General features: G+C 48.9%; 1 protein-coding gene and 1 long non-coding RNA gene across 4 annotated transcripts; one reads left to right on the forward strand and one right to left on the reverse strand.

Annotated features, from left to right (window-relative positions):
- Positions 1-2,682: 2,682 nt before the first annotated feature.
- On the reverse strand, positions 2,683-9,783 carry KCNE2 (potassium voltage-gated channel subfamily E regulatory subunit 2). Its single transcript, NM_001198937.3, is given in 2 exon segments — positions 2,683-3,895; positions 9,501-9,783. A coding segment is annotated over 1 exon segment (372 nt). The 5' UTR covers positions 3,884-3,895; positions 9,501-9,783; the 3' UTR covers positions 2,683-3,511.
- LOC149126902 (uncharacterized) lies at positions 7,751-12,801 on the forward strand. 3 transcript variants are annotated; one of them, XR_016232281.1, is made up of 3 exons: positions 7,751-7,968; positions 11,725-11,943; positions 12,600-12,801. It is a non-coding gene; the product is annotated as an uncharacterized LOC149126902 (long non-coding RNA). The 3 variants fall into 3 exon arrangements; XR_016232279.1 differs by lacking the exon at positions 7,751-7,968 and adding an exon at positions 8,382-8,541; XR_016232280.1 differs by lacking the exon at positions 7,751-7,968 and adding an exon at positions 9,588-9,724.
- Positions 12,802-13,237: the final 436 nt, after the last annotated feature.

Genomic DNA, 13,237 nt, shown 5'->3' on the forward strand with positions numbered 1-13,237 from the left:
TAATTAAAGTGCCTTTGTTCTAAGTACTTTGAGGCTGTTTTAAGTACCATAACAAGCCAATAAAGGACATACTATAATTATAATCATTGCACTAATGCAATGGTAACACAAAGAGATTAATTTGTTTTTCTTTAAGCCTTAAAGACGTTCATAAATTTTCTCAGCGATTTATAAAATTCATTTTATAATGCTCTGGTTTAATCCTAAATGCCTGCAAGAGCTGAGATTGGGCCAAGCCAGAGCTGGGAGCTGGGAGCTGAGAACTCAACCCAGGTCTCCCATGTGGGTGGTAGGGGTTCGATTATTTGAGCCATCACCACTGACTCCCAGAGTCTGCGTTAGCAAGAAGCTAGCGTTAGGGACCAGAGCAGGGTATTGAACTCCAGCATGATACACAGGAGTCTAAATGCCTGCCCCTGCTTAGAGCTTTAAATCCAGCAAGTGTCAGAGCTGGGACGTGGCCCTGGGTAATGTGGATCAACGTGGCTCCCTTCTTAATTAACTTCCGAGCTACACGATAACAAGTGGGGGGCCAGCACTGTGGCCTAGTAGGTTAGGCATCGCCTACAGCACCAGCAGCCCATATGGGTGCCCGTTTGAATCCTGGCTGTTCCACTTCCAATCCAGTCCTTTGCTGATGACCTGGGAAAGCAGTGGAAGATGGCCCAAGTCCTTGGGCCCCTGCACCCACGTGGGAGACCTGGAAGAAGCTCCTGGCTCCTGGCTTGGGATCAACCCAGCTGCGGCCTTTGCAGCCATTTGGAGAGTGAACTAGGGGATGGAAGACTTCTCTGTCTCTCCCTCTCTCTGTCTCTAACTCTGCCTCTTAAGTAAATAAATCTTAAAAAAAAAAAAAAAAAAAGGAAAGAAAAAAAGAAACAAGTGGTACTCAGGCCATGTGGAACCAGGAGACACAGCAGAGGGAACTTGAAAAGCCTGTTTGAATTGGCATTTTCAGTTGTGGGAGTGGAAGTGGAAAGCCCGGGTCTCGTGGGTGGTGATACTGAAATGGCAAATTAGGGTGAATGATTTTGGCAGCTGTGTATCGAACATGGGTATAAAGAGGTGGCGTTCCTCCAGTGCCCCAAGGGGAAGCTGACCGGGTGAGGTGAGGCCTCACCCTGCCCCACACTTGACAAAGCAGCGAGCAGCAAAGGAGAGTGTAACGGAAGAGAGGAGGGGGCAGTGAAGGCCAGAGGGAGACTTCACCCATGCCCGAGGGAGCTCACCTCTTGAGAAAGACACCAAACCCTCTTCGTGGCACCACCCTTCTGCCCTGTTGCATTGCAACCAAATTCCACCATACATTCGGCAGGAGCCAACCACGTGCAAACCACAGCAGTCCTGGCCCCTTCATGCAAGCTGTTTTTAACATTTTACTTAAACTGATGTTTTGGAATATATAGCGTGGAATGGCTAAATCTACCCAGTCAGCTTGTGGATTCCCTTGGTCATCATTTTGAGGGGGAGAAGACTTCACATCCACTGTCTTAGCATTTTTTCAAGAATATGTATAATATATGGTTATTAACAAAGTTACCTTATGGTACAATAGATCTCTTGAGTTTATTTCTGTTATCTGAAATTTTGCATCTATTACCAATATTTCCCCAAAGTATAAAATATTAACCAGTTACTGTCTAGTTTTTCTCTTTCTCTCTCTCTCTCTCTTAAGAATTATTTGTTTATTTGGAAGGCGGAATCATGAAGAAAGAGTGGGAGAAAGGGAGATCTTCCACCTGCTGGTTCACTCCCCAAATGGCTGCAATGGCTGAGGCTGGGCCAGGCTGAAGCCAAGAGGCAGGAACTCCATCTGGGTCTCCCACATGGGTGCAGGGGCCCAAGCACTTGGGCCATCTTCTGCTGCCTTCCCAGATGCATTAGCAGGGAGCTGGATTAGAAGCAGAGCAGCTAGGACTCAATCCAGCACTCATATGAGATGCCGGGTTCTTAAGCGGTGACTTAATCCACTGTGTCAAAATTCCAGCCCTGTTGTGTAGCTTTTCAACATACAGCATCATTTTGAACGCTTTCTGTACCTTTGATCTTTTCTTTTTTGTTAAAGATTTATTTATTTATTTGAAAGGCAGAGTTACAGAGTGGCAGACACACATACACACACACACAGAGGGAGAGAGAGAGAGAGAGAAGAGCTATTCCATCTGCTGGTTCACTCCCCAAATGAACACAATGGCTGGAGCTGCAGCAATCCAAAGCCAGGAGCCAGGAGCCTCTTCCAGGTCTCCCACACGGGTGCAGGGGCCCAAGGACTTGGGCCATCTTCTACTGCTTTCCCAGGCCACAGCAGAGCTGGATCGGAAGTGGAGCAGCTGAGACTGGAGCTGGTGCCCATGTGGGATGCCGGCGCTGCAGGCAGCAGCTTTACCCACTATGCCACAGTGCCAGCCCCTCTGTAGTCTTTTCAAACAAGAAAATCAGTAATTAGAACGAGAAGAAAATAAATTTGAGTGAAAGAAAGTAAGATGTTTGCAAAGCAATGTTTTTTTTCTTTTTCTTAAAGCAAACAGATCTTTTAAAGGTTATTTTTCTGTGTAACTTAAACTATCAGCTAAAAAATATGGAAGTTGCAGCAGACAGTTCTAAAATATTCTACTTATCTAGTATGATTATTTTGAAATATTCTTCTTAAACTCTTTTTTAAAAGATTTATTTATTATTTTTATGTACATGAAAGGCAGATTTACTGAGAGAGGAGAGACAAAGAGAGAGAGAGAGAGAGAGAGAGAGAGAGAGAGAGAGAGGTCTTCCATCTGCTGATTCACTCCCAAAATGGCCACAACAGCTGGGGCTGGGCAAGACCAAAACTGGGATTCCAGAGCTTCTTCCTGAACTGCCAGGTGGATTCAGGGACCCAAGGGCTTGGACCACCCTCCACTGCTTTCCCAGGCGCATTAGCAAGGAAACGGATTGGAAGCGGAGCAGCCGGGCCTTGAACTGGCACCCATACAGGGTGCCAGCTTTGCAAGCGGAGTCTTAACCAGCTATGCTACGATGCCAGCCCCTGTTCTTCAGGCTTTCCAAGAAGCGAACTGCACGACAGTGCCATGGCTTTGCTCTTCGTCACTTCAGACTCCGCACACGTGAATTAATAAATAAACACTCCTATCTCAATGGGTGCACAAGGGGTAGGTTTTGAACCTCGGCTGGTCCATAACATTCGGACTATTTACACATTGAGCCAGTCACGTGCAAATGATGTTCTGTGAGAGAGAAGATTCAGTCATTCATAAATCTCTCCCTTTTTCCACTGCCACTGCCCAGGCACTATATGTTCAATTTGGCGTTCATTTGCGGTTGACATGGACTAACATGGCATTTCCACTGGACAGAAAGTAAGAGATCTTTGGCACAAAACACTGCTCTGATAGGCAAACACAAGTCACTTAGATTGAAATGTCGTCTGTCTCGGTTGTCGAACCAACCGAGACTTGCTGGACGGCACTGGTCTGTCTTCACGTCTGCATGCCAGGCCCTGTGCCTTTCTCCCCGGTCAGGCGGACGCTTTGAACCCCTCCGCGCCCGTATTCTCGTGGATGGTGGCCTTGGCTTCTTCGAAATGCAAAATCTGGCTTTTGTACTTTTCCTGCCAGTCCTCCACGATGTACTGGTGGTAGGGGTCGTTGGAGTGTTCCCGCCTCTTGGACTTCACCGTGCTCACCAGGATGGCCACGATGATGAAGGAGAACATGCCAATCATCACCATGAGGTAGAGGATGACGTAGTAGAAGTTCTCGGCGTCCACCTCGGCCTGCAGCGCCTCTTCCTCGGCCGTCGTGTTCCTGCGCCAGTTGTCCATGTAGGTGACAAAAATCCTTTTGAAGACATTTTCCAGTGTCTCTGTCCAGTTGGATAGAGCAGACATGTTTCCCTCCTTCTGTAATATAAATTATGATGTCCGTGAACAAAGCTCCGTCATTACAAGGGAGGGCTGGGGGAAGGGTAGCAGTACATTCCTTCTTAACCTGCCTAGTGATTGAGTAAATGCATATTTTGTAAGTCTTTGAGTTGAGCACACACATTTCATTCATTTCTTGCATGCATAATTATTTTATAATAAAATTTTGATGGCAGACATAAAATTATACTTGTATTATATGTGCATTTTATGTACATATATGTGGGCTTCTAAAAGTTCAAAGAACATGCATATTATGGGAAAGCTATGCATAGATTTCAAAAATTTTGCATCAAAGTAGACATCTTTTTGTTAAAAAAGATTTCTTTATTTATGTGAAAGGCGGAGTTGCAGAGGCAGAGAGAGAGAGAGAGAGAGAGGTCTTCCAACAGCTGGTTCTCTTCCCAAATGGCCGAAACAGCCAGAGCTGGGCTGATCTGAAGCCAAGAGCCAGGAGCTTCTTCCAGGTCTCCCATGTAGATGCAGGGGCCCAAGGTCTTGGGCCATCTTCTACTGCTTTCCCAGCCCATAGCAGGGAGCTGGATCAGAAACAGAGCAGCCGGACTTGAACCAGCACCCTTATGGGATGCTGGTACTGCAGGCAGCGGCTTTACTCACTATGCCACAGCGCTGGCCCCTAAACTTATCTTTTAATTCCATTTCCCACAAACTTATTGAAGTACCCTCATATGTTTGATATGTACATATATATAAATAAATATTTACATATTTAAGAAAATGAGAAAGACTGGAAGTAAATAGATCAAAGTGCTAATGGTAGGTAGTGTACTTAAAAGTATATCTTTTCTTCTGGGGCCAGAGCTGTGGTATAGAGGTAAAGCCACTGCCTATGACACCAGTATTCCATGTGGGCGACGGTTCGAGTCCCGGCTGCTCCACTTACAATCCAGCTCTCTGCTAATGCACCTGGGAAAGCAGTGGAGGGTGGCACAAGTGCTTCGGCCCCTGCACCCATGTGGGAAACCTGGAAGAAACTCCTGGCTCCTGACCAGCCCAGTCCAGGACATTGCAGTCACCTGGGGAGTGCACCAGCAAATGGAAGATCTCTCTCTTTCTCTCTGTCACTTCCTCTCTCTCTGTAGCTCTGACTTTCAAAAAATAAAAAAAAAAAAATTAAAGTCAGAAAGCAACTTCCATTTTGGACAAGGTTTTTTCCTCCTCTAAGAATAACAAGTAATTACGCATAAATTATATGCCAAAAACAAGGCATCTTAAACAGTACATGGTAGTAGGAGTAAGCAGACTATTTTAATAATAGTATTATCTGTTTGTACAACAAGGAAAAAAGCCCTCAGATCATGTTTCATTTTTAAAGAACAACAGGACTTTTTTCATAATTATTACCATGTATTTGAAGGTTAAATACTGGAAGTTGATATTTTGATATAACATGGTGTGAAAATTATCCATCTCTCTCTCAAACGTTGATTTATTTTAAATCCATCTCTGGAAGTTGTTCATCATCCCAGACTAAAATTCTGCACCCATTAAACACTAACTCCCTCACTGAGAATTCCTGTAACCAGTACACTTTGCTTGCTCTGCTGTTTTAAGATCTATTTTTCTAAAGGCCCTGAGATCGTTCCCTCCCTCTCATTGCCACACAGAGCTTAGGAGTTGGAAAGAAACTCAACAGAGAAGTTTGCACTGGATGCACGTTGCCCAATCACACGCCCATCTGCCTCTTCTCCCTTGCAATAGCGCAGGTCACAGCAGAAGAGAGCAGAGGAGTCAGCTTTCAGCCCTCAAGACCTCCCCCTGGCTCTTCCACCCCCGAAAAAGACAAGGTCTCTTCGTGGCTGAGTCCACACTTCCGCCAAGTGTCGCGTGGCAGCCCATCCCCACGCGCGCCCCCGCCCTCTGTACTGTCAGGGTTCATCTTGGAAACGCGACGGGGCAGGAGTTCTACCCCACGAGCCTTTCACCCTGTGTTTCTGCCAACCCCACCCCACCCCACCCACAGCTTTGGGGGAAGAAATGTCCAAGGGCTGGGCGTAGGGAAGCTTTGTGCGAGGATCCTTAGAGGAGAAAGCCTGGGGCAGAAGGGCGGCGGCTCGCGGGCTCTGAAGGAACCCCACGTGTGTCCTGGGCCACGTGAGGCCCTCCCTCGTACGTGGGGTCCCTTTGCAGGAGCAACATGACAAGCAGCTGAGGGGTTTGAGCTCCTCTGTCCTGCCCCGCTTCCCCACTCCCAGCTGAGCAGCCCTAATCTGAAAATCCAAAATCCGAAATGCTCTCAAATCTGACTTTTTGCATCCTGCTCTGACGCCACGGGTAGGAAATTCCACACCTGACCTCATGTGACAGGTTGTGGGTCACGGTCAAAATGCAGTTGAAACTGGCAGGCTGTGTAAAGTGTCCATGAAACATGAATGAATCTTATGGCTAGACCTGGGTCCCATCCCCACGATCAATGTCTCATATAGACATGAGCCTATTCCGAATTTTTTTTTTTTTCACAGGCAGAGTGGACAGTGAGAGAGAGAGAGACAGAGAGAAAGGTCTTCCTTTGCCGTTGGTTCACCCTCCAATGGCCGCTGCGGCCGGCGCGCTGAGGCCGGTGGACCGCGCTGATCTGAAGCCAGGAGTCAGGTGCTTTTCCTGGTCTCCCATGGGGTGCAGGGCCCAAGCACTTGGGCCATCCTCCACTGCACTCCCTGGCCACAGCAGAGAGCTGGCCTGGCTATTCCGAAATTTGAAGAGATCCCAAGTGCCAAACACTTCTGGACCCCAGCACTGTAAGTAAGCAATGCTCAACCTGTGTGGCCCTGACGCGTGGTCCCGCCGTGGGCTGTGAGTTCCACCAGTGACTCCTGCCAGTGAAAGAAGCAGAAGTCCCAGTATTCTACAGGGGGGGGTGGCGAGAAGGGCCGCGCCCTCCCAGTGCCCTTCTGTAAATGTTTTCGCCAAAGTCACTCATTAGCTTCGCACCACGTGAAACACCCAGGCAAGTACTTGAGTTGTCTGAGGGACCAGGGCGTGGCAGAGGGAGGTTTGGATGTGGACTTGGGCCACCTGGAACCTGGCTGCCTCAAGCGGAACCCCCAGATTGCAGAGCTAGGCTAGGAATGGGTCACTTGAAGTAGTTGTGGAGGGGGCAGCTGGCGTGGATGGGAAGAGGAAGGACCAGTGCGGGGATCGGGGTTTTCCATGTGATTTTTTCCTGCCTTGTCCTGTGTTGAACACCATGAGAGGCCATTGTTTTGGCTAAAAATCAAAATGGAGTCACTCGTGCTAAGGTTCTATCTATGTCACCAAATCAAAACTACTTGCTCATCTGACCTTCCTGAGAAGTCAAGAGAGAGAGATGTAATAATTGATCCTCCCTCCCCCAACAGGTTTCAACTAGCGTAAGGAAGTTCCCTTTGTTTTAACTCCACGGTCACCAATAAGCTGTTTTCCCACCTTCCAAGCCAAGTAACTTTGCCATGACCACTCCACTTTCCCTGGTTGGGGCTTTCTTCGGCTCTTCTGCGTCTCGTCTATAACACTGACTTTCTGCTGAGCCCGTTGGAACACTCACTGTGTCTTACAGAATGAAATGTGCCTGATTCTAGAATTGGAAGTAAAGCCAATTAAGATCTTGGAACCGGATTGCGATGATTTGTCCTTCAACATCGCAGAAGAAAGAAACACCATGTGTGCTTTCTGTTTCTCCTGTAGTTAGGAGCCCAGGGGTTGCCTGATCTCCCCCCCGCCCCCCAGTCTGCTCCTCCTGCAAACTGCCATACTGGTTTTATCTCTTTTTTAAATTACCTCTTTACTGCTCACAACTACTCCATGAAACTGGTATTTCTTATCCTGATTGTACAAAGGAAGGCACAGAGAGATGACGTCACTGGAAGCACCCGGCTGAGGGTCAGAGCCCTGGATTACAGGAAGTGTTCTATCCGTGTTGAACCCACACAGCATTGGCACAAAGCGGATCTCACTAACTGTTTGCAGAAGAACGAATGATCGAATGAATGATTTTCTTTCTCTGTGGAATTCTCTGGAAACTACCAGAGCAGTGAGTCTTAACATATTTACAGGTGGGTGAATGCTGTAGATCTTCAGAAAAATTAAACTGTTTGGTTTTAATTTCCCCAGAAATGCACACATAGGCACATTGGAAACTCTCTGTTTGGTTTCAGGGGACCCCCGGGCCCCCTTTAGCTGCTCTAAGGATTTCTGTGACGAAATCTTTGAGAGGAGTGACCCAGGGCTGAATTCCACTGGGGTCATCTGGGTTCCTTGCAGGTGCGGGCGGGCAGCCCCCACCGCCCTTGAGAGCTAGCGGCCATCGGTGCTGATTGTTTATTCAGCTCTTTGATCAGCACTGAGGCCCAGTGTTAAGCAGATCAGAAGGTGCGTTTGATAAGACCTAATCACGCAGCCTGTGGGGATTAAATAGCTAAAGTGCTGACCCCTGGCCAGGCTGAAAAAGTCGAGTCGGGGGGAGAAGGTGGCGGGGGTGGTGGGGGTCACATTTTTACTGCTGAGGCGTGGCTAGAGAGGAGATATTCAAGTCATTGTCTATGTCACGACCGACTGCAGGAAAAACACTGAGTCCCAGCGTCTGAAAGCAATCTCACTGAGGGACTTCATAGTAGGACATGCAAACTGTGAGTTGATTTTAATGGTTGATTCTCACAACGACATTTAATTCATAATCACCTGGTATATTTCGTATATAGACTTATCTCTGCCGTAGAGCACCGTGAGGCATTTACTTTACTAATGCCAAGACAACTATTACTTATGGTCTTTTGAAGCCTATGCACTAACTACTTATGTAAGTTAAGAAAGGTCAGATATTGGCAATTTCTTAGGATTTAGCCCAACAGGATCTACATCTCCAATAAATGGTTCTTGCTGAGTAATAGAACAGGGTGGTCCCCTAGAGATGGAGAAGACTGGTTTACTCCTTGGACGGTGGAACAGCTACAGCCCAGAGAGCTTAGATCATCTGTCCAAGGTCACCTGGCACTCAGGTTGGCCACCACGCCTGGATTCGAACCCAAGTCACCCAGGCCAGTGGTCAGCGCACCCTCCATCCCAGCCAAGGTCCGCTTTGCAACATCAGTCAGTGTGTCCTGTCTCCAGGCTACAGGCTGAGCCCCTGAGTCCAGTGGTCCCTGGTACAAATGTGTGGTTTGTGGCACGGGCAACCTGGACGCACAAGGCAAGTACCAGCCATTTCACCCCAAAGGCCACAGTTCTCATTTCTGAAAGATAATAAGTTACAGGCATCGCCTGGACCCTCCAAAGGCAGCAGACCTACTTGTTCATATCAACAACAGAGAAGACATGATTATGTCTTCATCACAAAGCCCCGCAAAAAAAATAAACTTCACATTTTTCATCCAAAAGAAATCCCTGGAAAGATAAGTAAGGAAATCACAAGGAAATAAGCAAGGAAGGAAAGGAAGGAAGAAGGGAGGGAGGGAGGAAAGGGGGAGGGAGGACAAGCCAGGCCACATGCTAGGAAAGCCATTGCTTTGAGTTTCCTGGAAAAGCAAGACCGACGATTTTGTGGCATAACTCCACAAGAAATAAAGACTGTGTAGTAAAAGTTACCCACCTGTGCAGTGTGTGAGCGGCAGGAAATGGCTTCACAGAGCCCGGCTGGCCTGAACCTGCCTGTTGGTGTTAGCGAGCCCTACAGGCTCGCACCTAATTCTCCGCCCGCTGAGTACCTGCAGCTTGGAGCCAGCTAAGTCCTCGCCAACTGTGCTGCAACCCGAGGCTTTTGTGGACCCGAATGTTTAATCTAATCTTCTGTGGAAAGTTAAATACTGACTGCCGGTGGGTGTTAACCTTGGTGCCTCATGGGATGTGCCCTCGGGGAGTCTGGCCGTGGGCAGAGGAGCCCAGGTGCCCGCTTTGCGCTCTGCGATGCTAGCTCCAGCCCGGGTAACAGCTGGGCACAGGGGGCGTCTCTCTCCAGCAAGGAAGCTGTGCACCACTGCTGGCCAAATGTATGCAGAACGGTGGGTCCTGGGAGAGGAGTAAACATAGCCATCTCCTGATGGCTGGTGATGGGGGGGGGGGGGCAGTATGATTGCAGTCAACTGCCCCGTGCTAGACCTCTGCGTGAGGAAGTTCTGATTAAATGCACCTCTGTAGGTCAATTTCTAAAGGACTCTATTATGGCACTGTTGTTTGGTGGAATAGCAGCCGGCCACAGAGATGCTAGGCAGAGGACATGGTAGCACGTCCAGCAAACAACCACAAAGAGCTAAAGAAACTCCACTTATCAAAATGCCCTTTTCTAACAGGGAAGGGGTCCTTGAGATGGGGTGCAGTGGGGCTTCCTTAGAGCTGCCACTCATGAGTACGTACAGCACTCTGGACTCCAGGTGTTTATTGTGTTCCTCTCATGTAATCATTTTGGCCACAACCCAACGTGGAAGGTTCTGTGAATTTGCAATCAAGGAGTCCAGGTCGAGAGAGGTCAAAACATCAGGACGACACAGAGGTGTAGCCAGGATTTGAATCCAACCCAAATGGTGGCCCTTCACCCCAAATCGCTTGAAGGTTATGATACGGTTGGTCACTACTAGTATTCTACGTGTGTAAGGGAAGGTCAACTTGGCTTTGCAGTAGGTCTTCTCACTTAATGGTAGTCTGAGCCACTCGTGTGCCCCCACAGGCACACTGTGGGGCACAAGGAAGATGCCCAGGATCTAACATTCACTGTACAGGACAGGTGTTTGACAGAAGATACTGCTCACGATGCCGGCATCCCAAGTCAGAGTGCTTGGGTTTCAGTCCTGGCTCGACTTTCAGTTCCAGCTTCCTCCTAGTGTGCAATCCCAGAGTGCACTCGGGTGACAGCCCAGCACCTGAGTCCCGGCCATGCATGTGGAGACCTGGATTGAGTTCCCGGCTCCTGGCTTTGGTCTGGCCTTGCCCCTGCCGTTGCAGTCATTTGGAGAGTGAACCAACGACTGGAAACTCTGTGTGTGTGTGTCTGTCTGTCTCTTTTCTCTGTCTTTCAAATAGTCAATAAATTCATTAAACTTTTAAAAAGAAAATAACCTACAAGTTACTGTAAGTGAACGCATTACGGGTGAACACAAAGATCTCTATGGTATCAGCTTCTCATGACAAATGAGAAGTCCACCTGGTGACTGTGCCACCTGGTGGTGGAAACAGGGAATAGCGGCCAGTCTTACCCTCGGAGCAGCTCGGGCTGGTGAACTTCACTCTTGAATTCTATTGCTAAGATAAGGGGGATGAGAGCAGTGTGCAAATCTACATTTTGGTAATTAAAGGCATCGCGGCTCACTAGGCTAATCCTCCGCCTTGCGGCGCCGGCACAGCGGGTTCTAGTCCCGGTCGGGGCGCCGGATTCTGTCCCGGTTGCCCCTCTTCCAGTCCAGCTCTCTGCTGTGGCCAGGGAGTGCAGTGGAGGATGGCCCAAGTGCTTGGGCCCTGCACCCGCATGGGAGACCAGGAGGAAGCACCTGGCTCCTGCCTTCAGATCAGCGCAGTATGATGGCTGCAGCGCGCTGGCCACAGCGGCCATTGGAGGGTGAACCAATGGCAAAGGAAGACCCACTAAGTTAGGCTAAAGTTAAGTGATATCACTGACATACAAAGCACTTAGAACAGAACCTGCCATGTGGCAGAATAATAAGTGACTGTTCTTAGCGCTTAGCTTTTTTTTTCTTTTTACGAGAAATAAGCTAAGACACACCAGTGAAGAATAGACAGGACCAGACCTCCCCAGGGAAGGAATGTCCCAGCATGGAGCGGAGAGTGGCTCCTTAGTGTTTGTCTGTGCCTGGTTCTCCCCACAGCTCACTGCTCCATTCACAAAACTGAGATGGAACCCTGGAAGGAATGCGAGAGGAGCAGAGCTGGAGCCTGCGCCAAGGGTGGGCTGCAGGTGGAGGCAGGACCTGGAGGAGGTGGTGCTGTTCCATGCTTCTCCCCGATGGCTGGACGCCTGCAGCGGCTCTCAGGAGATCAGCAGCGTCCCGTCAGGAGAGCCCAGTGGTCTCTGCGCAGAAAACCAGGTACGTGAAAGCAAACGCGCTCTCTGAAAATCAGCTTGCAGCCTCCACCTTTGCCGAACTGCTTTGCCTACACAAGGCACGTGTTTTTTGTTTTGTTTTTGTTTGTTTTTGTTTTTGTTTGTTTTTGTTTTTGTTTTTGTTTTTTTTTGACAGGCAGAGTGGACAGTGAGAGAAAGAGACAGAGAGAAAGGTCTTCCTTTTGCTGTTGGTTCACCCTCCAATGGCCGCCGCGGCCAGCGCGCTGCGGCCGGCGCACCACACTGATCTGATGGCAGGAGCCAGGTGCTTCTCCTGGTCTCCCACGGGGTGCAGGGCCCAAGCACTTGGGCCATCCTCCACTGCACTCCCTGGCCACAGCAGAGAGCTGGACTGGAAGAGGGGCAACCGGGACAGAATCCGGCGCCCCGACAGGGACTAGAACCCGCTGTGCCGGCGCCGCAAGGCGGAGGATTAGCCTAGTGAGCCGCGATGCCTTTAATTACCAAAATGTAGATTTGCACACTGCTCTCATCCCCCTTACCTTAGCAATAGAATTCAAGAGTGAAGTTCACCAGCACGGCACATGTTTTTAAAACCCAGGGAGTTGGGGTTGACACTGTGGCATACTGCCAGTTCAAGTGCCAGTTCAAGTCAAGGCTGCTCTTCTTCCAATCCAGCTCTCTGCTATGGCCTGGGAAAGCAGTAGAAGATGACCCAAGTCCTTGGGCCCCTGCACCCTCAAGGGAGACCTGAAAGAATCTCCTGGCTCCTGGCTCCTGGCTCCTGGCTTCGGATCAGCTCAGCTCCCCTTATTGTGGCCATTTAGGGAGTGAGCCAGCAGATGGAAGACCTTTCTTTGTCTCTCTAACTCTACCTCTCAAATAAATAAAAATAAAATAAAATAAAAACACCAGGGAGTTGAGTCTGCTTTTGGATTTACAATGGAACATCTGGCAATAACTAAAACCAAAATTCCCTCTAAAGAGAACTGTCAGGGGACTTGTTCCTCATGGAACCCTGGTTCAAGCTGCCAGCCCCGGGCCCAGGGCACCACCGCGTGCAGACCGACAGGTGCTGGCTGGTCTCTAAACAGACCTGACTGCAACCCTCTGTAACAGGGACCGCAGCCAGGTGGGTGATCCTCTGGGAACCTTTCAAAGTGAGCGCCTGATCCTCCTGTGGCTCTATTCACGATCCCCACAGTGATGAACTATAATTGTATGGATTTACAATGTGCAACATGGAGTAAACTAAGCTAATTAGCCATTCACCACAAATAGTTGACATTTTTTTGTGATGAGTATATTTGAGATTT

Source organism: Oryctolagus cuniculus, chromosome 4 (genome assembly GCF_051225735.1).
Source record: "Oryctolagus cuniculus isolate XC-2025 breed Fujian yellow rabbit chromosome 4, ASM5122573v1, whole genome shotgun sequence".
Taxonomy (NCBI): domain Eukaryota; kingdom Metazoa; phylum Chordata; class Mammalia; order Lagomorpha; family Leporidae; genus Oryctolagus; species Oryctolagus cuniculus.